Source organism: Zalophus californianus, chromosome 4 (assembly GCF_009762305.2).
Source record: "Zalophus californianus isolate mZalCal1 chromosome 4, mZalCal1.pri.v2, whole genome shotgun sequence".
Classification (NCBI taxonomy): domain Eukaryota; kingdom Metazoa; phylum Chordata; class Mammalia; order Carnivora; family Otariidae; genus Zalophus; species Zalophus californianus.
This window is the reverse complement of record NC_045598.1, coordinates 5,657,332-5,683,609: the sequence shown is the minus strand read 5'-3', so window position 1 is coordinate 5,683,609 and position 26,278 is coordinate 5,657,332. Positions and strand designations below refer to the sequence as shown.

General features: G+C 47.9%; 1 protein-coding gene across 1 annotated transcript; it reads left to right on the top strand.

The window, feature by feature from the left end:
• The first annotated feature begins 1,426 nt into the window (after positions 1-1,426).
• On the top strand, positions 1,427-16,063 carry ERRFI1 (ERBB receptor feedback inhibitor 1). Its single transcript, XM_027604593.2, has 4 exons — positions 1,427-1,575; positions 12,034-12,227; positions 12,339-12,415; positions 13,351-16,063. The coding sequence occupies exons 2-4, from the start codon at positions 12,106-12,108 to the stop codon at positions 14,532-14,534; spliced, it is 1,383 nt and encodes a 460-aa protein (XP_027460394.1). The 5' UTR covers positions 1,427-1,575; positions 12,034-12,105; the 3' UTR covers positions 14,535-16,063.
• The last annotated feature ends 10,215 nt before the right edge of the window (positions 16,064-26,278 follow it).

Sequence of the window (26,278 nt, the reverse complement as noted above, 5' to 3'; positions counted from 1 at the left end):
GGGTGTGTGTGTGTGTGTGTGTGTGTGTGTGTGTGTGTGTGTGTGTGTGTGTGTGTGTGTGTGTGTGTGAAGGGCATTGAATTCAAAATTAGGTCTTTGAATTAAATTTAAAAAGAATGTAAGTAAACAATAGGGGAGAAATGGCAAATCATTTCATGGAGTGCGTAAGTTAATAGTTAACCTGAAAATGAGGTCAGAATCTCATTCCATATGTTAAACCACCCCAATTAGGTAGTGCTAAATGTGTCACTCTCAGGCACAATTGCTGAAACCAAGGAGGGGCTCTACAAGACTAAGGAGGTCAGCCGGAGGTCTGTGGCCTCTACTTAATAGAGAGTACCATTCAGGTTAAAACTGGAGGGTTTCTGTCTGTTTGCTTTTTTTCTTACTTTAGTTACTCTTGGTTTGTTATCATTTGTATTATTTATTTTACGGTTAAACTATAAGCCTAAGTTGCATCACCGTTGCGGGGAGAAGCCTCCTCCCGCAGGCTTTTGGGTGTTTTGTCCTTGGGCATCACCGGCTGCCCGGACGCCCGGAGATGCTGAGAGCTGCGTGGGTCTAATGCGTAAACGCCAGATCGGAAAGGGAAGGAGAGGCCAGGTTGCGGTTGGGGCTGCTCCTTATGGAAGCCCGGGGGCTGCCCTGGGCAGATCAAGTGCCGCCAGACACTGGCCTTGATTTTCAAACGTGTGGTCAGAGGAGAGGTGGCTGGGCAGACCCGCGTTCGGCGTTGCCATGAAAGGCCCTCAGCAGGGTGGCCTCACCGCCTCTCACGGTCTCACCCTGCCCCATGCTGTCGCGCTCTGCCCCGCACTGTGCACCTCTGTCCCTCGATGCCTCTTGCTGTCCCACACTGTCCGTCAACGCCCCACTCTGTCCATGCCGTCCCCTGCTGTCCCTCCCACGCCTCGGCCCGCAGGCCTCCTGGTGCCCGGGCCTCCTGCCCGCAGAGGCTCTACTGGCCTCGGCCCAGGCGTCCTCCACCCTCCACGCGGCGGCGGACCCGGTTACACCCATCAAACCCCGCCGGGGCCAGGAAACTACGGGAAACCCTGCGCGACCCTCGGCGTCCCCTTTAGTTTGGGCGGAACGCGGGCCGAGGCCGAGCTGCCCCCACACTTGGGAAAAAAAAACGCAACCATCAGGATTCTGGGGGCTCAGCAGCTGCTGCTCGGATCCGACAGAGCCGAGGCGCGGAGGCCGCCGAGGCCCAGAAATGGTTCCCTCAGAGACAAAGGCCGCATCCCCGCTGGGCCGCGCGACGCCGGTGGACCCCACGCCAGCGCCTGGGCGGCGGCATCGCCCCTTTAAGCGGCGCGCGGCCGGGACTGGCTGAGCGGGAGAGGCGGGGCGCCGAGCGTCGACGTCACGGCCGCCCTGCTCGCTATATATTGCGGCGTCGGCTGCCGCGCAGACCGCGGCCGAGTGCGAGCGGGGAGCGCAGTCGGAGAGAGGCGGCCAGCGAGTGGCGAGGCGCCTGCGCGGTGTCCGGGCCCCTGAGCCCGCGGCGCTGAGCCAGCCGGGACGGACATGCGCGGGAGGGCGCCGTGGGGCAGCCGCGGCTCAGCAGGGGTAAGGGGCCTGCGGGCCGGGGGTGGGGTGGGGTGGGGAGAGCGGCGCCGCTCCGCGTCCGCGCCCCTGCCGGGCCCCTGCGCCGGGCTGCGGGCGACTCCCGACGCTGGGCGGGTCCCCGGGGCGCGGAGAGGGTCGCCGCGACGCGGAGTCTCCCGGGACGGACGGACAGACGAACGGACGGGGCGTCGGGGGGAGGGGCCGGTTCGGGGGCGCTGCGCGGGGGCCTGGGCTTCGGGAGCGGCCGCCGGGGTCCTGCGCCCGTGAGGCTGGCGGCGGCCTCAGCGTCCTCCCTTCCACAATGGGGCTGCGCTGCCCCGGCGCGCACCGTGCGTCCGTCAGCCCCGTCCCGAAGGTTGTGCTGGGGGATGGCCGGCCCGCGGTCCCTCTGCTCGGTCCCTCGGCGACGGCGGTCGTCCCCGGGTAGGGTCCTTGAATTCCACGGAGTAGTTCCGAGCCCCTCTTACTCTTGTCTCTCAGAAACGCGATCTTTTGGTCGGAACGTCCTAAATACTGTTTCCGAAGGAATTGGAACTGCAGAATTCTGTGTTCGGAACGTGACTGCTTATTGGGTGTTTTCTCGTGTGTAGGTGCGTGTGTATTTATATGTATATCACAGCCTCGTACAAATTAGATGACTTCTTAACCATGATTGGTGCTGTATTGGTGCTTGCAAAGTCTTTATTGGGATTTCGTCATTGCTTGAAAGGAACCAGTCTCTTACCTGATAAAAAAATATGAATAGATTGTTAGTCATAAACTTAAGTGCAGTCAGAATAGACTGTAGCTTTAAAAGAGATGTGTTGGTGACTTTAGGTACACCTGCAACACAGGTAGGGCCGGACTGGTTTCTAAGCAACTGTCAGAGGTGAAGAAAGGTGAGGTTAAAATGCCTTTTTTCTTCCCCTGAAGAACAGTATTCCGCACGGTTTTCAGCTTTTATAAATCTGTAAGAATGCAGAGGGTATGTGTTTGTTGGGATACTGAAACATTCACCATACCACGTCTGTTTTTCCCCCCATTTCTGTAATCACACAGTTTTCAGCAAAGTTTTACTTAAACAGACCAAAGACAGGAGGCCAGGTACCAATTTCAGCAATGGACCAAATTTTGCAAAGACAGAATAAAAGTTGGCTTAATTGTGCTATGACTGGTTACCGGTATGTACTGCTATCTTTTCCAGATATTTGCAGATTTGAAGAGAAATACATACAGCTTTTAGCCTGAACTTCAGATGCCATTTGTCAGTTTCTTCACTTCACACAGAGGTTTATTTTCAGCTGCATGTCTCAGTGGATACTGGCTAATAAGTGATAGAGGTCCTGGGCTAACAGTATATAACCTGACGTATATTAGATTGTAAACTCCTTAAGGGCAGGAACTCTTACTTGTAAGCTTCTGTCTTGCGCAGCCTTGCACACAGTTGATGGTTGGTAAATAATGGCATGGAAGCATATTTTACATCTTAAAGCTCAGCAGGATTGGATCAGTCACTGATAAGGGTGGAAAGCAAATCTTTTTTTATGGCTGTTATGGAATGTCTAAATTATTCATATTTTCGACAGATACGTAAAATTACTGTTTCAGTGAATTGTTTCTCCTCCTTTCAGTCCACAATAGCTACTGGTCACTCTTTCTGTGAGATTTAATTATACTGTAGACTTGGGTTTTTGTTTGGAAATAACTCTTAACTGCTGCTCCTCAGAAGTTGAACGGGATAATACTCCCTTTCAGCTAATACTAATGGTAGCTTTTAAAAGCAAGTTGCCTAAATTACAGGTACAATCTAACATGCTTGAAACTGACCTGAATGTCTGCATACCATCAGGTTGCTTTAGAAAGGTGAGCAGAGGAGGGGAAGGTGGTGCCAAGGGTAATTCCAGGAATTTGAATGTCATCAGCTCCCTCTGCCAGAGAAACAGCTCTGCTTTTAATCTCAATAAATTTGAATTGGTACCTCATCATCAGGGTTCCTTTTGCATCTTTTGGTGCTGGTGTTTGGCCATGCTTCATGAACGCTAAGGAATAACCTACTAGATACTAGATAAACAACATCCAGCTGTACCCGCACAGCATAAACACATGCTCTGTAAAGGTGGATAAAACTGGTGAGTTCACGGTTCTGAATGTTAGTTATTAGCATAATAGAGAAATTTGCTTTAAGATAGGGAAAAGTTAGTGTGGGACTCAGACTTCAGAAGGGGAAAAGGATTCTGCAATTTGGAATCATTGTTGATAACTTTAACCCAATTCCTCATACTGTAAAATGGGGCAGTATTACTAAGAGGTGAATCTTCCAGGCCTCAGTGAATGCATTTGTAAAATATGGGGCTCTGGCTGCATGAGTTTTACTCCTTTTCCGCTCCACAGTGCCGTGGTTCAGCATTTCAGGGGAAGCAGTAGGTGGGTAAGGATGAGAAGACATTGATGCTCTTCTTGAAGACCCACAGAATATGAAACCTGTCCAGGTACAGATTATTTAAAATAATCTGTATTTTATTCCCTCTGAGTGGAATGCTCTTCTGATTCTTCTCATGGCTGCCTCCTTTTCGTCATTAAATTTCAGTTTAAAAAAGTCACCTCAGGGAGGTCTCCCCTAACTACCCTTGTCAATCCGGCCTCCCCACTCTGTCCTCCTGGGGGAAGTTATCACAATCTGAAATTGCTTCTTGTCTCCTCATTAAATTGAGGCTTTCTCAGGCAGCAGCTGCGTCTCTTTCACTACCATAGGATCTACCCCAGAGTAAGCACTTGAGAACCATTTGTGGAAATAACTCATCCTTGCCCTCTAAGAATTTGTGGGTGAAACCCTGTGCATGGAGCTCCAGTTCCTATCTCTGCAATGGGCTTGCACTGAGGTCTTGAGCATTTCGCTTGGCCATCCCTGCTTCAGTTTTCCTACTGATAAATTAGAACATTAGAGAAGTGAGGTTCGGGTGCCTGGGTGGCTCAGTCAGTTAAGTGTCTGACTCCTGATTTCGGGGTCAGGAGATCGAGTCTCCCCCTCCCCTCGGGCTCCACACTCAGCAGCGGGGAGGCTGCTTGAGATTCTCTCTCTCCCTCTGCCCCGCCCCTTCCTCATGCTCTCTTTCTGTCTCTAAAATAAATAAAATCTTTTTTTTAAAAAAAGGAAAAGAAAGAAGTGAGGTTTTTGCCTAGAATGAAGAGACAGTGGAGAGGACAGAAGTGAAAGTGTGGCAGGGGATGCTGGGTCAGAGAGCAGAAGAGCCTCACTGGCCTTTCTGCTCACAGAAAATGTTTGGCCTCACATCCTCATCTGCAAAACGCAGAGTGTTATCCCTGCCTCCTCTTAGAGGGATGTGGTGGGGATCAGGTGAGATGCTGTGTCAGAAAGTGCTTTGTAATTTGTAGAGTGCTTTACAAATGCAAGATACTCTACTATTAAATTCCAGACTTGAAAATGGATCCTCATTGTAACACCATTGCCAGGATCCATGCTGCGAGATTGAGGCCCGTTGGGTGTATGTGGGGACCCCTTTTATGGGGGAAGACAGATATGCGTGATACCAAGTATCATGTTGTAACGGGTTGTGTAATGGTGGGCTGCCAGTGTATTCTCAAAGATTGAGGGCTTCAAAAGAATTGCTTGAAGTAGTCACAGAATATAAAATTGACACCTTAACCCACCCTTCCAGAGGATACATAGGCCAAATCTGCAATTAATAACTTTCACAGGAGGATCTGAAGGAGTTGAAGTAAAACAGGAACTTTCATAGTCTAAGGTTACCCAAAAAAAACTATTACCAAGCAGCAAATCCCCAGAAAAGTCTGTCTGAGCCACACTTAAACACAAGCCTTGTAGTGGGTCAGATCTTATTCCCAGTTAGGAGCCTGAGGGGCTCGGAGAGGCCGGGTGGTGTGGTGGGAGCCTGGCTTAAAGTCTCTAGCACCCACCATTGACCTGGAACAAGTGACTTAACTTGGTGTGCCTCTGGTCCCTCATCTGTAAATGAGGGTCATAATAGTAACCCGCCCCACAGGGTTGTTAAGAGGATTAAATAAATTATACATATAAATCACTTAGAACAATGCTTGTCGGATAAGTTTCCAAGAATTAGTTTATTTTTTGTACAGGTTTTACGTTCCTTGTAACAATCTGGAGTTACCCATTGGGTGACTCCAGGGCTCATTAAGTAAATTTCAAGTTTTAAAGACTCCCTTCCCATCATTGGACCATTGTGCTCCTTGTCGTTAAGATTAGAATAGAACCCACATATTTTTTCCATTTGGAAATCTATTATGTGTATGTCTAAAAGGAATGATATTTTCCCATCCCGTGTGTGTGTTGCTACTGATGCTAGCGTCTGTAGGGACAGTACAAAGGACAAGAGACTGCATCCCCGCTGCGGTATACTTCTGCCCCTGCACGAAGGCCGTGTAGGACACCAAGTGAATCAAAAGGCTATTGATGACGATGGCTATGGAACGAATAGGTTTTTTGTTAGTTTGCCATTTCTTAAAGTACTCAGCTAGAAAATACTCTGAATTATTCAAGAAATTATGTCACTCAGCTTTGCTTTTGACAGGCTGAAGATAAATTATTTTCCTTATTGCCTCAGTTTTTACCACCCACAAGTGGGCCGTTATGTGGCCCGCTGAAGGGAGGGTGGATGCCGCGGGGGACAAAATGTCCATCCTCACCCCGCAGAGCTGCGTTGCCGGGGGTCCTGAAGCCGTCACGTTGACCTTGAATTCATGCAGGAGCATTTCAGTGACTTAATATAAAAGGTGAAGTCCTCTATGCTTTTATTCTGAAGGCTATTTATGCTTCCTCTGGTAGCAGGGGGAGTGTGAAGGCCATTCCTGCCCGCCTCGCCCTTCACTCCCTACCCCCAGAGCATGGTCTGTTAACAGTGAAATCTGAGAAGAACCCTGAATTAGGGCTTTTGATTGTGAAGAGTCCTTTGCTCAGTAAGTAAACTTCGGTCATGCAACACTGGATGTCATAGACACTGAATGTGTTACCTGAATGTGAGTGTTACGTCAGTGAGTCTTCTCGTGTTCTTTTTTTTTTTTTTTTTTTTTTAAGATTTTACTTATTTGACAGAGAGAGACACAGCGAGAGAGGGAACACAAGCAGGGGGAGTGGGAGAGGGAGAAGCAGGCTTCCCGCCGAGCAGGGAGCCCGATGCGGGGCTCGATCCCAGGACCCTGGGACCATGACCCGAGCTGAAGGCAGACGCTTAACGACTGAGCCACCCAGGCGCCCTCTCGTGTTCTTAGTAAAAGTTAAAATTCGGTAAAACAGCCACACTCAGTGTTCAGTGTGTCGAATAGCTTGGCTGCCAGTGCTTTAGACACTAACACAATAAAAATGATGGGATTTTGTTTTGTTTTTAATATTCTCAAAGGTGATTACTTTAGGCACTTTAAGACTGAAGATAAACATGCAGATGGTGGTTTATGTGGGGAGAATCTAAAACCATGGAATTAAAAAGAAAATTTTTTTTTTAATAAAAAATAAAATCATGGAATTTGTCACGTTCCGAAATCAGTTTCTTTTTACAAATCTTGGCTTTGAATAGGATTATCTTCTGTCTCTATCGGTAAGGAAATAGTCATGTAGGTAGTTGTTAAATAAGGTTGAAAAGACCATTTATCACCCTGAATAAACAGAAATCAGGTTCTAAAACCAGATTGAAAGAAGGAAATTACATCACACTTTTAAATAAGGAAGCGCTGGGCAGAACTGGATGAGTTGTATGACAAAAATGTGCCCCTCCTCCTCTTGTGGATTGCTTTTGAGATTTATTAATGAGATCTGCTGGAAGGTAAGCACATCTAGGTTACTGTCTTAAGGTAGCCTGGTTTAAAAAAAAAAAAAGTTTCAAAGTGACTTTCCTCATTCTAAAGGCATGTGATTTCACCTTAATAAAGCATCTATGGTATGCTTTTTGGGGTAGCCTTTTTTGTTTTCTTTAAGGAAAGTGACCTTAAATTTAGCCACAAAAACAGTAGGTGCAGAAGGCACAGTGTGGAAGAGAGGGTGAAATTCATTATTTTCAGAAAGCTCTCCCCTGGTTGCTTAAGTGAATGTACAGTAATAGAAACCAATTTAGAAAGTTACACTGTTAACCACTTAAGCTTAGAGTTTTTACCCAGTCTGCAAACTGTCCACTTTAGATCTTGGAAAGGAATGTGATGGAAAATCCTTTGCCTGCTATTTACCTAAACTTGTCACATTATCATCGGGATGTGTCCACCCACATTAGGTTTATCCCTTAGTTCTTCACTGATTTACAGGACACGTGAGTCTGTCATGTCATTACTTTTTTTAAAAGTGAGAGGAGTATTTTCTCAATATCTGGTTAGTAAATATCAGAAGCGAATGATGCCAGGATCTACACGGTAGGGGAGGAAAAGAAGGCCTGTCCAAAAAATTTGGAGGATGGGCAAGAAATCGGGGCATGGCACGAAATAACCCAAGAACATGGGGACCCGCGCTGGCTTTTCAGCAGGGAGCCAGGTAGTGGACAAGGTGGTGTGACAGATGGCCTCCAAGGAAAAGGTGCATTCTAACAGAGATGAGGGGGAAAGAGAAGGAAGAGCTTGAAGAAGGTGGATCAGGGCCTGCCTTGTTAGAGAGGCCTTAAGGCCAGCCTGTAGAGCTTTTCTTTAGAAGCGTTTGAAGATTTTTGAGCAGTGGAAGATCTGAATTTGCACTGCAGTTCAGGAATATGGATCTGGTACTGGTGTGTAGGGCAGCTTAGGTATTTTCAGACCCAGGGCAGAGCGGTGCCCGTGAACGGAAGGAAGAGAGGTTTGAGAAGCAGTGTAGAAATAGGCTATGGAACTGGGCGATTGAATGTGCATCTGTCGCAACTCAGGTTATTAAAAATGGTGCCTGTAGGAGAAGTGGGATCTTCACAGACCCTGAACTGGTTTGGGAAGGGGGAGGGGGTGTGAAGTAAGTGACAGGAGTTTGGTTTGTAGCATTGCAGATACCAGAGGGCCATCCAAGTGGAAAGATAATCACCAGACAATAGGAAATGCAAAGTGAAAGCTTGAGCCAGGGCTGGAGTGGAGACTCAGGAGATTGAGGAGCTGTCTACGCAGAGGTGAAGCCATAGAAGTGGATCCAAACTCAAGGAGCGGGGTGGGGAAGGGGACGTTGCAAGGAGAGCAAATCAGAGGACAGCAGCAAGAAACAGATGGTTTTAGGGGATATTATTTTTTGTCTTGAAGTTTTCAAAAAAATTGAGGTTAGTAGGAAACAGTTCCCATCTGGGATTGGTATTTAACTGCATTTTTTTTTAAAGATTTTATTTATTTATTTGACAGAGAGAGACACAGCAAGAGAGTGAGAACACAAGCAGGGGGAGTGGGAGAGGGAGAAGCAGGCTTCCCGCCGCCGAGCAGGGAGCCCATGTGGGGCTCCATCCCCAGAGCCTGGGATCATGACCTGAGCCGAAGGCAGACGCTTAACAACTGAGCCATCCAGGCGCCCCTTAACTGCATTTTTGACACACTGAAAAGGCCAAAGATTAGTTGATGAATTTTGGGGAAGTTCTTTTGCCCAAGGTCATTCCGATCCTGTTTGACATCATGCTGCCTGGGTCCACATTCGCTCTCATAGTTTGCATTTCATAACAATGCCATCTTGTGCTGAGAGATACTGACTAACTTCCCTACATAGGGCTGTTTTGCAGTTGGTTTCCTAATGAATTGTCAGGTAGAGCTGGCTTTACGGTTTACACAGAAACATTTGAAACACTGCAGCATTAGTGAAATTTCACTGGAGTGGTGGGTTTCTTTTTAACTTGAGGTTGGCCGGGTTGATTCTCCTTCCGCCCCCCCCCCCCCCGCCCCAAGAGGGTACACACTGCAGACTTGGGGCGTTTTGAGAGAGGCGTGGAAGAGTTGCAGGTGGCTTCCTGCCTCAGCTGGCATTCCCAGGAACACGCCAAAAACGTTTGCTTCCAAACCTACGGCAGGTCCCCCTCCCTGAGCCTATAGTTGGAAGTTATTTTCCAGAAGAGAATATGCAGTTATGTTTCCCTCCTCAGCTTCTCCCATGCAAGCAAGTAGGAAGTTCGGACAGTTTCATAACACGTCCCATTCACAATTCCCCATTGAGATGTAGAGGCAGGTCACCTTCTATGAATACACAAAGACACTATTGTGGTCAGAAGTGAGCTGGCTTAGTGAACACAATTCTTTTTATACTAAAAAAAATTTTTTTTCTGAAGAAAGCTAACAAGTAGGTGATGGAAACAATGAATAAAAAATAACTTTCTAGAATGCATACATAATTTTAAGGGGCCACCGAAATGTGAGTTTAGAATTCCGAGGCCATTCCAGCAGAGGCGATAGTTACACAATCATTCTGTTGAAAGCTAAGATTTAGATGGCATTAGGAGGCTGACACGCAGTAATTACGAGGAGCACTTGCTGGCCTGCAGACAGGTGGGGGTTGGGCCTCCAGAATCCCCCGCAGCATTTTTCTGTAATCTGGATGAGCGATCTCCAAACGTGTGCTTTCAAACTACTTAAATACCATATTCTCCTTCCTAGCTTGGCTTTTCGTTTTTTTACATCACCACAGATACTTTCCCTGTGGTCTTGCCCGTGCTTGTAGGGTGCTGGGGGGTGGGGCGCCACATACCACCAGGCCAGGTACCCGGAGGGGGTGCCGAGCAGTGTGTTCTAAAAATGTTTTGGGTTTTTGGTTTTTGGTTTTTAATTTTCTGTAGCTTTCCTTAATCCAGGTAAAGTAAAAACACGTGGGTTTCTTCTCAAACGTCTGAAGACCAGAAATAAAAAATAAAGACATCTCCCAATAACTTAAGATTTCTAAAATGGTGTGGTTTCTTTCCCCTGTTCTTCATCATTTATCGTTGAGAGACTGATCACAGGAGAACGCTTGACTATTTGAAATAATATTTGACACCTATTTACGTCTCTGCCTTATGGATCAGAGGCAGCTGACTTTGGGAGAGTAAAAAGCCAGGATCACTAATGGTCTGTCTTCGCTTTATCACTGAAACGTTGCTGTCTTTGCATGAAAAACAAACAGTAAGCACTTGCAGAGTGTTGTTTAGATCTGTAGCTAAAAAAAAGACCCCGTGCTGGATTCACGGCATACGTTCAGTTGATCCTGATGGTGGTGGTAATGAGATGGTAGCTTATAGTCGTTCATTCAGCACGCGCTCAGTCCTTGAGCCCTTGCTATGTTTCAGGTAGTGACGATTAATGATTGGGACCTAGCCTCTTTCCTGGACTCCCAGTTTAGTGGGTGACAGATCTGTCCATAAAACAGATGACCTCTGTACCCCCTCCCCCATCCCCCAGCATGCATGTCTCCTCTGTGTCGCCTCCCAGTCCTCAGCACACCGCCTGGCCCTGGGTGGCTGCGCGCATGCTTGGGGAGAGCGTGAGAGAGCGTTAGGAAGCATCTGTGCTCATCCCAGAAGGGGTCAGTGTTACACAGAGAGTTGACAGATCATGTCCTGGTGTCTGAAAGAAGAAAAGCTTCAACTTAACACTAAGGAGGCATGAAGGTTCAAAGAAAGCGGAGATGGATGCTAATGAACACCTCTAGCAACAAGGTGTGGGTTGAGCTACTGGTTGACCCCAGATGCAGACCATCTGATGAGGGAGAGGGTCCTCACGCTGGGGAACTACTAGATTAAGAAAAGGGCACTTACTTTAGCCTTTGTCATCTGTGCCTTGCAGGGAGGCATGAATCACGAGGTACAGGAGAATGTGAAGAATGTGCCTTTAAGTTTGTCTTTCAAAGGGAGGAGGAAGCTGTCCATGGCCCCTGCTGAAGCCCGCAACCTTGCAGAACTTGATTTTTACAGAATAATGGAAATTGGGATCTTCATATCTATTTCTTTATTCTCAAATAGGTGGTAACTGGAGGATTTGTCCTCCCAGGGCCAACCCTGAACTACAGAATCCAAACAAATGCTAGGCCCTGGGGTGATCCCCTGCCAGCGTATGATCTCCTGTTCCGTTGAAGCGTTGGGTTCTAGTGAATGTTGGTTCTGCAGGTCTGAGTACAGTAATCTGTGAAATGACCCTATTGGCTTGGGGGACCGGGAGCTCCTTGCCCACTACGGCCACACTCTGGAAGGTCGGTTCATAGGAGGCTAGAGAACTGTGTGCACTTTGGCAAGTGAGCAGGATTTGTCAGGCTGCAGTGGGAGATCTGCTTTTGCTCGCCGTGGATTATTCCTTACTTTGCCGAAAACATCTAAGAGCTTTGATTAGTATCCAACCCCCCCCAAAAAAATTGTTCTCAGTGTCTATGTTTTAAGTACCGTCGTGAGAAGTAAGGATGAGTTCATGCCAAAAGTTCGGGATCAAGTGAACGTTCTATAACTAAAGTTTTCTGTCCCACATGCCGCCAAGTTCTCTGATATTAGCTCTGTGTGGGTATTTCTGAATTGTTTATTCTCTCATCTCTTCTCTGCCCCCCCCCCCCCCAAACAGGGAATGCAAGCTACTGGTTGACAACAGATCCCTAGGCCTCACAAGTGTGGAGACCTCCCAGAGTAAGACACCATGTCCACGGCAGGAGTTGCTGCTCAGGAGATTAGAGTCCCGTTAAAAACTGGATTTCTGCATGATGGCCAAGCCATGAGGACCGTGAGGACCTGCTGGGGCGGCCGCAGTGAGTTTGAAAAGTAAGCGCAGGACAGAATGGCCCTGAGATCTCCAGGCCCGTCATGTTAAAATGAGATGGAGAATAGGTTGGCTCCTTGTTTATGACCAAAATGTTTTTCCTTTCCTTTCAGTCACTTTTTGAACATTGACCCAATCACCATGGCCTACAGCCTCAACTCTACGGCTCAGGAGCACCTAACATCTCTTGGTATGTGTCCGGAAATCCAAGCGGGGCTAGTGTCTGAGGAGCCAGTTGGCCGTGGGGATGGGGATGGCCCCGGCTGGTCCTGGCTGGTCCTCCAGCACCCTGCTGAAGTGAGGAAGCCACCGGAGCCGTTCCCAGCAGGAGCCTGACCCCTGGTGGCAGCAGGTTCTGAAGAGAACTGTGCCCGGCTCTCGAGCCACCCTGCCCTCATCCTGAGTCACCGATGCCCGGAAGAGACCTAGTTGTGGAAGTGTGATCTCTCATAGTCAGTGAATTCTGATCCCAGCTCTGATCCACATTTAACTTTTAGGGACCTCGGGTGAGATCTCATCTCTCTTACGAGTATCGGGTATGCATCCGAGGGAGATCAAGTAGTGTCCATGTGGATAAAATACTTAGGAAGGTGTGTGATGGGCCGCCTGGCACTTCAGACGTGGGCACTGTGTTGCTTAGATTTTTGTCAGGAGCATTTAGCACATTGCAAGCAGGTCAAAACTCTCCTGACGTCACGTTGGCACTAACGGTGCGGACCCGGTGTCGCCTCACTCACACCCTGCCTGCCTCGTGTCGCCGCATCTCTTACCCGGCCGGGCTGGTGTGGTGCGGTTGTCACGGAAATTATACACTGCTCGTCGTCTGCAAATTTTGCACATGTCACAAAACCTGCCAAGATGTGTGGGCGTGCCCCGCACACATGTCCGAGGGAGATGGAAGAGATAACTTGCTCTTTGAACCAGATCATGTGCATTAGCTATCTTCTGGCCCCTAATTACACCTGTGGCTGTCCCCTGGGTGTTCTCAGGGCGGCAGCCGTCAGGTGTGAGCTGCCTTAGCAGAGAGCCGGGGGCACCCGGGTAGCCGGGCTCGGCCTCAAGGGGCTGGGGGAGAGCGCTGTGCACACGCGCAGGCCTTTTACTCACCCCTCTCGTTCGTTCTAGGGCGTGCGGCGACATCTGGTCCGAAGAACGGCAGCCACTTTGCAGAAAACGGCCCCGCTCAGAAGCCCAGCCTGGCCCCTCTTATCATTCCCCCGGGCGAAGACTCGGGGCAGCGTGAAGAGGAGCGAGTCGTGTGTGGTTTTAAGAAACTGTCAGTGAACGGGGTCTGTGCTTCTCCTCCTCCGCTCACCCCCATAAAGAACCCCCCGTCCCCCTTCCCCTGCGCGGCTGTCTGTGAGCGGGGCTCCAGGCCCCTCCCGCCGCTGCCCATCTCAGAAGACCTCTCTCTGGACGAGACAGACTGCGAGGTAGAATTCCTCACCAGCTCAGACACGGACTTCCTCTTAGAAGACTGTACGCTCTCTGGCTTCAAATATGATGTTCCCGGCAGGCGAAGCTTCCGTGGGTGTGGACAGATCAACTACGCATATTTCGATACCCCGGCTGTCTCTGCAGCAGATCTCAGCCAGGCCCCTGACCAAAATGGAGGGGTGCAGAATTCTAATCCTCCTCCACCTCAGACCCACCGAAGACTAAGAAGGTCTCATTCAGGACCAGCTGGATCCTTTAATAAGCCAGCCATAAGGATATCCAGCTACATACACAGAGCTTCTCCGAACTCCGATGAAGACAAACCTGAGGTGCCCCCCAGGGTCCCCATACCTCCGAGGCCAGTGAAGCCAGATTATAGAAGGTGGTCAGCAGAAGTTACTTCGAGCACCTACAGTGATGAAGATAGGCCTCCCAAAGTACCACCCAGAGAACCTTTATCCCGGAGTAACTCCCGCACACCCAGCCCCAAAAGCCTCCCGTCTTACCTCAATGGGGTCATGCCCCCTACGCAGAGCTTTGCCCCTGATCCCAAGTACGTCAGCAGCAAAGCCCTGCAAAGACAGAACAGCGAAGGATCTGCCAATAAGGTTCCTTGCATTCTGCCCATTATTGAAAATGGGAAGAAGGTTAGCTCGACACATTATTACCTACTACCTGAGAGACCACCGTACCTGGACAAATACGAAAAGTTCTTTCGGGAAGCAGAAGAAACAAACTCAAGCACCCAAACCCAGCCCCTGTGTGCTGACCGCAGTGCCGTCTCAGCCGCAGACAAGCTGGACTCGAAAACAAAACTGGATCCAGGTGGCCATGTGAAGCGCAAACATCTGTCCTATGTGGTTTCTCCTTAGGCTCTGGGGTCGCGCGGTTCAGCAGGGGCTCCCTGGGAGCAAATGGTTCTCAGGCCACTTCCCCATTCGGTTGCAGTTCACAGGGAAATGTTTCAGATTGCAGCATAAAAGAGTCGAACCCTCCATGTTAGAGAGAGAGAGGGTCAGCAGCCGTGGGGCACGCTCGTGCTGAGAAGCCCTGATTTTGTTGGCGTTGGAGAAAAGTCTGTTTCAGCCCGGAATGTAAAGCTGGGCAGGTGGGGAGGGAAGGCTGGGGAACCTCTGACATGTGTATACGTTAGAGACCTGTAGAAGCCTGTGGGGCAACCTCAGGCCATAGTCGCAGGGTAACCAGATAGTTGCTACCTTAGAGTAACATGTATTCAGAATGATAATACAAGCTGGAGGACGACTCCTGACCGAAAATTGAGCAAATGGAAGAAAACACAGTATTGTTTAGATCGGAATCATAAAACAAAACAAAAAACCCGTTTTTGCTTAGTTGGAAAGGGTCTGGCTCTCGGGCCCATGAAGTTCTTCTGTCTCCTTTATTTCTGCAAGCAGTCTGTGCCCCCAGGGGCAGGGCGCACGTCCGTCTGTCCGTCCGTCCCGTGGCTCCACCTGCCCAGTTCACAAATCTCCCCGAGGCCTGGGTCCCTCCAGGTTTTGCTCCTGCTCTGATGAGGGGAGGTTGGCAGTGCGCTGGGCAGCCGGCTTCCCCCCTGTGCACGCGTGTCTCACACCTCGAGAAGTGAGAAGATCCCAGAATCCGTAAGCCATTTTTCCTGACAATTCTGCTCCGTTCTGCCCGCTAACATGGCCCGTTGTGGTGCAGGCCTCGCAGCCGCAATGGGAGGGCACGTTCGACTCCCGCGGGAAAGCAGACCGTTCGCCCGTGTTCGTGATGTCAGTTCTACGCAATCGAGAAACAGCCGTGTGACTGAGAGTCACTGGGGGGCGTGTGTTGGGTTTTTGTGTTGGGTTTTTTTGGGTTTTTTTGTTTTGTTTTGTTTTTAGACTGTATTAATAAACAAATACAACACAAGCTGGCCTTGTGTTGCTGGTTCCTATTCAGTATTTCCCCGGGATTGTTTGCTTTTTAAGTAAAACACTTCTGACCAATAGAGCAGTATGTCTTAATAGCACAGGTCACATCAGCATCTTCCTGCTTTTGAGACTCTCCCGGCTGGCTGCTTCACCTGGATTCAGTGAGACCCACAGCATGCGCTGGGGTTTCCACGTGCTTCGATGTATGGATCTTGTATAGATAAGCACAAAGGAGAAGGTGCTCACTAACAGAGGTACATTACTACAATGTTCTCTTAACAGTTAAACAAGCTGTTTACAGTTTAAACTGCTGAATGATATTATTTGAGCTATTTAAAGCTTATATTTTAGTATGAACTAAATGAAGGGTAAGACATGCTTTAGAAAAATGCACTGATTTCTGCATTATGTGTACAGTGTTGGACAAAGGATTTTATTCATTTTTGTTGCATTATTTTGAATATTGTCTTTTCATTTTAATAAAGTTATAATACTATTTATGACACCGTTAACAATGTTTCTTGCCTAAGCTCTTCTAAAAGTTGATGTCTCAAGTACGTTGACAAGCATTGCCATCTCTAAGCACAAGGGAAGATTTTTGACAGCTTCCTAAATGCTTGAAGTTTACTGTCATTCCCTAAAATAAAAGTAATTTGAGCGATTGATACTGAATCTTAACACATGCACAGTGAAAGCGGGCTCTTTGTTTTCACCTTTAACAGTTGAGAGAAGGGACCTGAACTGATGCTGGGGTGTTACTGTCCAAACAGGTGCCACCTGGAGAGGGGCCCTCTCCTCAGGGGGAGCATATGGAAGAAATCAGCTCTCATACAGGCTTGCTGTGACTGAGTTTCAGGATTAGGTCCGGGTTGCTGTGGGCCCTTTGGGAAGCTCTGCTTCTTGTCTGGTGTGAGGCCACCAGAGGAAGCCCAGCCTGCCCAGGCCTCTCACGGGGAGGACAGCCGTGCTCACAGCTTCTGGATGCAGGAGGAAGCCGAGCCGCTGCATGTGAGGGCCCCTCTCCAGCGCCGTGGGGCCCTGTGCTCAGCTCTCCCCTCTCCTGGACCCTGTGGCCAAAACCCAGCCACTCTCGCCCGTCCACAGGCTCCCGGGCAAGGGTGAAGCTCTCCATGACCTTGACTGAGCCCCTGCATGTGCTTGGTATCCTCCAGAGTCAAGAGGGAGGGCGCGGAGGTCAGTGAGCAGGGCTGGGAGTCCACCTCTACCTCCGCCTAATTATGAGTTGGGGAGGTTCTTCAACATCTCTGCCCTTGGGTAAAATGGGGGCAGGGGCGTCCTGATACCCACGATAGGGAATTAATCTGTGACAACTGCATATAAACAACTGCAACTGGTCCGCGCATGGACTCTCTCACATACATGGTCACTATGCCTTGACAGGTATTATTTCGGACACTTTACAGACGAAGAAATGGGCTTGGGGGAGTGGGTTCCACAGACATTCGCTGGGGAATACCAACCACATTCTAGGTCCTGGGAGGTGAGCATATCCTCTGCCCTCTAGAATTTTTTTTTTTTTTTTTCAGATTTTGAGAGAGAAAATGAGTGCGTGCATGTGTGTGAGAGGGGGGAGGGGCAGAGGGAGAGAAGCGGACTCCCCCGCTGAGCAGGGAGCCCGATGCGGGGCTCGATCCCAGGACCCTGGGACCATGACCTGAGCCGAAGGCAGCCGCTTAACCGACTGAGCCACCCGGGCGCTCCTGCCCCCTAGAACTTAAAGCAGCCCCTAATTATGGTTTGCGGTGACGGTGAGCGCCAACAAGGGGTGAACGGTGGGGCTCTACTCTCTAAGGTGATAAAATGCGAAGCGTCGGACTCAAAGCTGAAGGAGGCGGATTGAGTAGGAAAGGCAGACTGACCAAGTTACACGTGAGCCCCTGAGGCTGGAAAGAAAAGGCTGACGTCTTCCAGAAGCCAGAAGTTGTGGCAGCAGGAGGATGGACGCTGGGCAAGGTAGGGGCCACTCAAAGGTCTCGGTGGGGGAGCAGCAGGATCTGATTGTCTTAAAAAGATCACAGTGGCTGTTGCATGGCGAACAGCTTGAAGAGAAGCCAGGGCGAATGCGGGGGCGTCGGGACGGCAGGCCTCGGGACCCGGAGACACAAGGGGACAGGGAAGATGTCAGGACCAGAGACGGAGAAAACTGGCTTTGAGCGATCCTTCTAGGTAGAAGCGGCAGCTTGGAGACCTTGGGTGGGACGAGCCCAGGGGTGCGTAGCTCTGGCGCCCCCGCCCCCCATTCCCACCCTCAGCCCCTGCGTGAGCTCCACCAGCCTCCCAGGGGCCCAGGGTGGTCCCGGACATGTGAATGGAGCGCCCCCACCGATCCTTACCTGCATCTCATTTTTTGCCTCTTCTTTCCCCCTTCCACTGCCTTTCCTTGTATTTTGGTCAAGACCATCTTTTTTGCTTTCTTGGGTTTGTTGTTGTTGTTTTTTTAAGATTTCTTTTATTTTAGAAAGCGTGCTTGGAGAGAGGAGGGGCAGAGGCAGAGGGAGAGAGAATCTCAAGCAGACTCCCTGCTGAGCACAGAGCCCCAGGTGGGGCTCAATCTCACAACCCCCAGATCGTGACCTGAGCCGAAATCAAGAGTCGGCCACTTAACGGACTGAACCCCCCAGGCACCCCAAACCCATCTTTAATTAGCTCCACATTTGCTTCCCTCTGAATCTTTGCATTTTTCCTTGATTTTGCAAGAATACGCTTTTTCCCTATCTTTTCGTGGCCAACCAAATGCACCTCACCGTGGTGTGAACGCCACGCAACTAAAACGCCGTCTAGAGCACCAGCCCAATCCTCAACCCGCACCTGCAGCCAGAGCCAGTGGAACTCTGGAGAGTTCTCCCGGCCCAGGCCTGCCCAGGCCCACACTCTCAGCTGTTGCTGAGACCAGCAGCAGGGAGAATCAGCGGTTAGCTGCCACTAGATGCACTGCGATTAGGCAGGTACTATCTAGTGACAAAGTACTGTCCTAAAGTCAGGAAATGGGGGCTCCGGTCAACCTCTCCCAACCAATGCAAGCTTCCTCGAGCCTGCTGTCCCCTCAACATGAGACCAGGCCCCAGCAGGCCCAATACCACACAAACCGCAGGGATTTATTATTAGGGACTGTCTCCTGGCAGAGAGCACATGCTAAGGTCAAGAGGACTCATTTGTCAGTCAACTCGAAACGCAGATAATATTAAATGGGAAGTCTTCCCAGGCTGTAATAATCGATCACGTGTTGCCTATCTTTTTTAAATGCCACGTGTTTGTTTGTATGTTGCTCATTTCTCTCCAGGTCTCTAGGGATATCTTAACTATGTAATGAAAAGAACTCTCCTTAAGAGGGTGTCTAGTCGCTGCTAGGGGCCCTGTTCCAAAAAAAGAGGCCAACAGATTCTTCCAGAGCATTTCATAGTTGGAGAAAAGAGAACTGCATCCCTCCGTCTATTGGCTCAAGTACAAAATGTATATTAAGTTATTCTCTACTGTAGTTCTTAATTTCATCACCTAATCTGTAGTTTTGAGGTACATGGAGACTTTCTCTTAAAAATGAGCTCCTAGCATGGGTATCTCATACCTTCTTGTTTTGGTTTTTTATTTTGTAGTAATTATAGACTCACAAAAAATTTCAGACTTGCACAGAAAGATGCCCTGGACCCATTACCCAGATTCCCCCAAAGATAACATCTTACAAAATTATAGCCCCTTATCAAAACCAGGAAATGGACATTGTCACAATACTCGTATGTGGTATTTTGTTTAGAAAGAGTTCCTATCAAAATGGACTTGGGTCCCACTTTTTAAAATTAACTTAGAAATTAATTCTGGCATTCTGTTAGGCGTTTTGTAAAAAGCTAATAAAGCTTTAAGAATACATTGCCGTGTAAATATTTATACATTATGCTAATGGTAACTGAGATAAAGCTGATGTGTGTTAACTTTGATCGGCCAAGATTTTCTGCAAGATTAATTTGCATGAGCTCTAGTAAAGCTACTTCTTCAAACCTGGAGGATCCGTGAATGGTTTCCCAGAGCCTTGAGGTGCCACAACTTTGAAATGTGTAACAAAGCAAGAGGTGAACTGAATTTGTAAGCCGGTACTAAAACTTTGAGGTATCCTTGTCTTTAGAAAAAAGTCTGGGGCAAACTACAGTACAGAGACAAGTTGTCTTTGCAGACTAGACCATTTGACAAATGTTCTGGTCCTTCTCCCTGACACATGCGAATCACACACCTTTTAAGAGAAGTTCTGGGGTCTTATTTGGGGGAAAGCAGAGAGGGGAGAGGTGAGGAGAACAGGGAAGAAGGTCCGAATGTGCCTGAACTTGGTGAGCCTTGCCTTTTATTCCTTGTGACTGAGTGAAATAACAAGATGTAGGCATGTCTAAAGCAATTGGAGGGTGTGAATTTTCAAGCTTGCTTTTCCCTTGAATGTATCGCACTTCAAGAACCTCTCTGCCTAAGCCGCAGAGAATCTGTCAGCGGAGCGTGTTTAAACAAGCTCAGCTCAGCTTTCATGTAAGCTACCCAGAACTCAGAGTGGCAAACATACTTGGTGTGTCCGACTTTTCGTATCTGAAGAAACCCTTCCCATCAGAGCAGCCCTGTAAACTGTCCCTCAATGTCCACTGCCCACTGGCAGCAGAGGGGGTTTAAGGCTGGGGAGGGAGCTGGGGCCGGTCGGAAAGGACTCTTCCGGGTCCTAGTTTCACCTGCTAGAAAGAGAGCTGCTATCAGGCTGTTGGGCTTAAGTGTGCCTCCCCAGTGCGGGCAGCCCTCACCCTGTGATTCCCAAAAACTGCCAGGAACCCTCTGCAGGTCAACCTGTAGCAAGTTCACTAGCACAGCATCCATGACCACGCATAAATCTGCTCCCCACCCCCCCCCCAACACACACACCAAGTAAAAAGGCCCCGGGGGAGGAGGCAATTTGTTGTAACCAGGGGACCAGTCTTTGGGAGTGTTTCTATGTCCCGCAACTTGACTTTGTGCCCTTATGGAGAAAGGCAGCCACTTCAGTCCTGGGAAGTAACTTTGGATCCATGTCAAATGTCTTAATCACCTGCTTCGTGCATATTTCTTCCTTTTTACAGTCATGAGAGTTGAGCCCAGTGCCTCCCCCCAGGACAGCATGACTTTTGTACCCTCCCCTCTTGTGTAAGGCTGGATGAGTCTGTCTTTCTGGCCTGAGCCCGGAGCAGCCTAAGGCGCCACGGCTCACGGGAAGCTATATTCTGTGTGTGCCCGATTGCCGGCCGCCCTAGTGTGCTTGCATGAACCAGCGTCCTTGTCTACACTGTTTCTGTTTAGGGACCCATCAAAGTTCTCAGCTGAGCAGAAGCTTGGACAGTTCCGTGGCTCAGGGAGGCACAGGCGCCGGCTCACCAGCTCCAAGCTGCAGAGGGAACTCGCGCACCCACAGCAGCCCAGACGCATGATAAGACTTGTCTGCACATCGTCCCAGCCCAGGAGCCTCTAATTACACGTCTGGGGCTTGCAGGAGCCCAGGTGGCCGGGCTCACATGATCCCAGAACTGTGAAGATAGCGCGGGCCGGGTTCTCACTGCCTGCGCAGCCAGGTGGGGGAGGCACCTCGGAGCCCCGTGCGTCATTTCAATACAAATTATAATAACCGCATTCCAAAGACAACAAGAGTTCATTTAACCAGGCAGTTTCTTCTTCCCAAAACATTGCCACAGTTTTATCTTCCCATCTACCTTTTTAGCTGTTCCATCTTCAACCTTCCTCCTGGCCCCTGTCTTGGGACAGCTACTTGGCACCGCAGCAGAATCGGTGTGCAAGAGAGCCCAGCGTCGGGTCCCCAGGCCACGTGGTTTGCTCCACACAATGTAGCTCTGGCCCACGGGGTGTCTCGTGTCACGGAATTTGGGGTGATCTAACCTGCAGCGGTCCTTAACAGTATTCACAGCCCCCAGTTATCAGAAACTTGTCACCTGCCGGGCGCTGTGCTGGGCACACCAAGTGTGCGGGTTTTGTGACCTCATCAGGATCAGCCTTAGAACCAAGAGACCTGTCTTGAAAGGAAACACACCTGTCCTGAGCCAAGTGAGAAAGTCACCGTCATCGGGGCCCGGCAGTGGCTCGAAGAGGAAAGCCGCGTGCTGTGGGAGTGTGTAACACAACAGTTGTTGATCCTGTCGTTAATCAGCTGTGTAGGAGGATTTTGAGGACTGCGGCCAGAAATCTGTTTTTGTTTTTTGTTTTTGAAGACACATTTTTTTTCTTCCAAGCTCCGTGGATGCTGAATCAGTCCAATTGTTCCTTTTGCAAGGATCCACACATTTTTAACAGCAATAAATAGATTGCCATTTGTCATCTGGTCATTGATAAGGATCTCATAAAGAAATTGATTTACCCAACTGAAATGCTTATTTGAAATGTTTCTCTCCAAAGCCTTCTCTATGAGTCCGTAGACAACTTCTATCCATGTCGTTTTTTTTCTTAAATCATATTCCTAAGGAGTCTATATATGCATTAATTACAAAAAGTTTTCTGGGTACAGAGTTTTCTCTGAACAGCCTTGGTATAGGCAAAAAGAAGTGTTACCACCCGCCGGCATGCATTATAATTCTGTCCTCGCTTAATCCCCACCCAAATGCCCATTTCCATCTATACAAACTCATATTATTCTTTCTGAATCATACCTAAGTGCCACACCCTGAGTTGCACATAAAACTCGGCCATGTTATTTATACACCAGTGTATACTCACACAGCTGTGGCTGACTTAGAAGTCCACTTATGTTTTTCTGGGATTATTTATCACCTTACTTCTCCATTACTGGGTCTGGGTGGGAAATTCCCTGAAAGGTTTTCTTCTAAAATTTGGTAGCCAAATCTTAAGGGTATATTTTCAACTCCTTTTCTGGTTACAAATCCTGTTGTTGGCAGGTCTCTTTCCTTTAAGTTTGAACCTCAACTGAGATAAGCTGCACTAATTATTCAGAGCAGCATCCTATTTTATAGCTCACAGCCAGGAATGCCCTGTAATAGAGTTGTTTGTTTTTTTTTTAAAGATTTTTTTATTTATTTGACAGAGAGAGAGACAGCGAGAGAGGGAACACAAGTAGGGGGAGTGGGAGAGGGAGAAGCGGGCCTCCCGCGGAGCAGGGAGCCCGACGCGGGGGGGGCCCGATCCCAGGAGCCCGGGACCATGACCCGAGCCGAAGGCAGACGCCCAACGACTGAGCCACCCGGGCACCGCTGCCCTGTAATAGAGTTAATGGAGAGTCCGTAGATAGCCTAACACATGGGGGCCTCCTGCCGCCCTGCTCAGCATCTCCTGAAATCTCCTGAAATCAAGGATCAATCTGTAAGTAAAGCACAAAACTTTCTATTGGCATACCAGACTGTTTCAGGAATTCAGGAAAGATACAGAGCAGACAGATGTGATATGATGGAGAAACATGATCAAAGGAAAAGAAAGACTAAAATAGTCATAGGATATGACTTCTATGACGGCCCCTCCAAGAATTCTGAGAAAACTCTGCCTTTATGGATGCAGAACAGGAAGGAGCCCTGGGGCGGGCGTCAGGGTGATTATCTGAGGAACTCCTTCCAGAGTATCTGCCAGCCAGCTTCTTCCGCTCTCCCCTTGTGTGAAGCTTTGTCAGTGAGTGTGTGCCTACAAGCTGGGGCACTGGTAGAGCGACACAGCAAGGCCCCCGGTAGCAAGAAATGTTGAGGCCCATCCCAACTACACACTCTGTCTGGAAGCATGGCCCTTCCATTTCCAAGCCCGTGTAGTCAGACCCTGGATCCACAGGCACGAGAGTGGGGATTTTCAAACACAAACACGAGCATAAAATAAAAAATCACCAAGCAGTTGAAGAAAATTAACGTCAAGAAAAGAACACAAGTCATTAACAGAGACCAGCACCCATGCAAACATTTCACGAGGCAAACGGATGTTAAAATAATCCTCAGAGATTAGACAGATTATTACATCCACAAAAACAGCCTATTGTGAAAAAGAGCCAAGGGACAGAAAATAGGAGGAAAAGTTAAGAGGCATTTAGTATCTGAGAAGACAAGAATAGAAAGTAGCATAAAAGAAATACTTAAAACATGTATATTGTAATGTATATAATTGTCAGATCACTATGTTGTACACCTGAAACTGATATAATGTTATATGTCAACCATACACCAATTAAAAATTTTAAAAATAATAATAGGAAAAAATTTTCCAGATCTGAAGACATTTCATACAGAAAGGACCCTCTCATACCAAGTAATTTACTTGAAAATAAGACATACTCAGGGGCATCTGAATGCCTCAGTAAGTTAAACAGCTGCTTTTGGCTCAGGTTATGACCTTGGGATTGAGCCCCATTCAGGTTCCCTGCTCAGTGGGGAGTCTGCTTCTCCCTCTGCCCCTCCCCCTGCATCAAATAAATAAAATCTTTTGAAAGAAAATAAGAAACACACGCAGACACATTTCCCAAAACTGCAGAATACCAAGGATGGGCGGTGGCGGGGGGGGGGGGGGGGGGGGGGGAGGGGGCGGGACTATCTTTCAAAGGGAAAAACAAGCAGGAAGTTACCCACAAAGGAGCAAGAATTCTATAAGCCCCAGCAACACAGGATGCTGGAAGAAAATGGAGCCATATTACCAAGGTTCTAAGAAACAGTGATTCTGAACCCACAGTCTTGTACTCGGCCAAATTAGCATTCAAGTGAAAGGTCAGAATGAAATATTTTGGACATACAAACCTCAGAAAGTCTGTCATTCTCAGATTGGCTTTCTGAAAGAATTTCTCAAGGATTGCAACACAGCAAAACAAAAAGAACCTAAAGAGGAGGAAGATGTATCTAATGGGCAATGGTGAGCAGAAAAGCCATTATAACTTACAGAAAAGTTTAAATAATTTTTTATGCATAACTAAAGAATTAATAATAATGGAGAACTAAGATCCCAGGTTAATCCCAGGAGGAAGAGAATGAGGAGGAAACTGAAAACAGACAAAGATTCTGGTCTTTGGGAGGAGAGGATACAATTGATTAATTCTGGATATTATTGAATACTATTAAATGTACATAAGAAATTTAGAGGCTAAGTTTCACTTCAGGTAGTAGCATAAAAACTTGGGTCAGATTAACCATGCTGCCGGGGCGCCTGGGTGGCTCAGTCGTTAAGTGTCTGCCTTTGGCTCAGGTCATGATCCCAGGGTCCTGGGATCGAGCCCCGCATCGGGCTCTCTGCTCGGCAGGAAGCCTGCTTCTCCCTCTCCCACTCCCCCTGCTTGTGTTCCCTCTCTCACTGTCTCTCTCTGTCAAATAAATAAAATCTTTAAAAAAAAAAAAAAAGATTAACCATGCTGCCTATGACAATTATAAAGTCAGGATAAAATATTTTTTAAAACGACTATATGAAGGAGGTGGAGAGCAACCAGTGCCCTGGAAAGTAAGGAAACAAACTAGTGCAGATCCATGTGTAATGATCTTTCCCCTAAGACAGTTCCTTAATTCTCTCAGCATACAAGAAATAGAATTCAAACTGAAAGTGGCAGTTTTACTGGGCTGAAAAGACAGAAGTTAGAGTTCAGGGTTCCCTGGCAGAGTAGACGGGAATTGAGGGAGGGCAGATCCTGGAAAGGAGGAAGCCCCCAGATCTGTGTACAAACATCCCCCAAAGTCTTGGCTGAATCCTGGACTGCATGTGCAGGTCACGTCTCCAAGGGATCCGGTGGAAAGCAGCAACCAAAAGGCCAAAGGAACTGAGTAGGAATTTCAGCAGCTGTCCAACTGTGGAGACAGAGTTTGGATATCAAGTACAGCCAAGTTCAAGGTGCTTGGTAAACCCATTGGCTTTCTTCTAAAACCCAGAAAGGCCACATTTTAGAAGTGAGGGCCACATCCCAGACTGAGGGCAAAACTGAAATAAACAACCTAACAAAGCCTATAACCAAACCACCACAGAATCAAGGTTATCAGCTGGTAATTTATTTGCCTTCTAAAACAAAATTTATCACTTTTCAGAGGAAGGTGACAGAAACCATTGTTCTGTACTATACCATCTGTGATGTTCAGTATATGATAAAAATTTATAAGACATGAAAAGAAGCAGGAGGATGCATCTCATAATCAAGAGGAAGAATCAGTCAATAGAAGCAGACCCACAGATAACCTGATGCTGAATTAACAAAGATGCCAAAATAATTATCATAAATATAAAGATTTCACAGGAGAAGTGGATAAAATGGGTGAAGATATAGGGAATTTTAAGAAGTAATATAGAAAATATAACAAAGAACCATATAGAAATCTTAGACCTGAAAATGCTATATCAAAAATTTTGTTTTGTTTTGTTTTAGAGGATTGATAGCAGATTGGATAAAAGAAAAAAATCAGAACATGAACATAAAGACAGATGAGTAGAAAGTATTCAACCTACAGCACACAAAAAGAAAAAACGATCAGAAATTTGTCTCTGTTGGGATATTAGAAATTAGATGTACAACTTCTAAATCTTTTGAAGAAAGAGAAAATGAAAACTTTAAAAAAATGATGAATCCAACAAATGGAAAGAAAAAGGGGGAAATTTAACATTAAAAAAATCATAGTAGGGGCACCTGGCTGGCTCAGTCAGTAGAGCATGCAACTCTTGATCTCAATGTTGTGAGTTCAAACCCCACATTGGGTGTAGAGATTACCTAAATATAAAATCTTTTAGAAAGAGTCATGGTAAAA

What these genes read in the sequence shown, in the direction of transcription:
- ERRFI1 (XM_027604593.2), top strand. Translation starts at nt 12,106, where the DNA reads ATGTCCACGGCAGGAGTTGCTGCTCAGGAGATTAGAGTCCCGTTAAAA. An exon ending in GGCCGCAGTGAGTTTGAAAA is followed by an intron (nt 12,228 to 12,338) that starts GTAAGCGCAGGA and finishes CTTTCCTTTCAG; the next exon opens with TCACTTTTTGAACATTGACC. An exon ending in GGAGCACCTAACATCTCTTG is followed by an intron (nt 12,416 to 13,350) that starts GTATGTGTCCGG and finishes CGTTCGTTCTAG; the next exon opens with GGCGTGCGGCGACATCTGGT.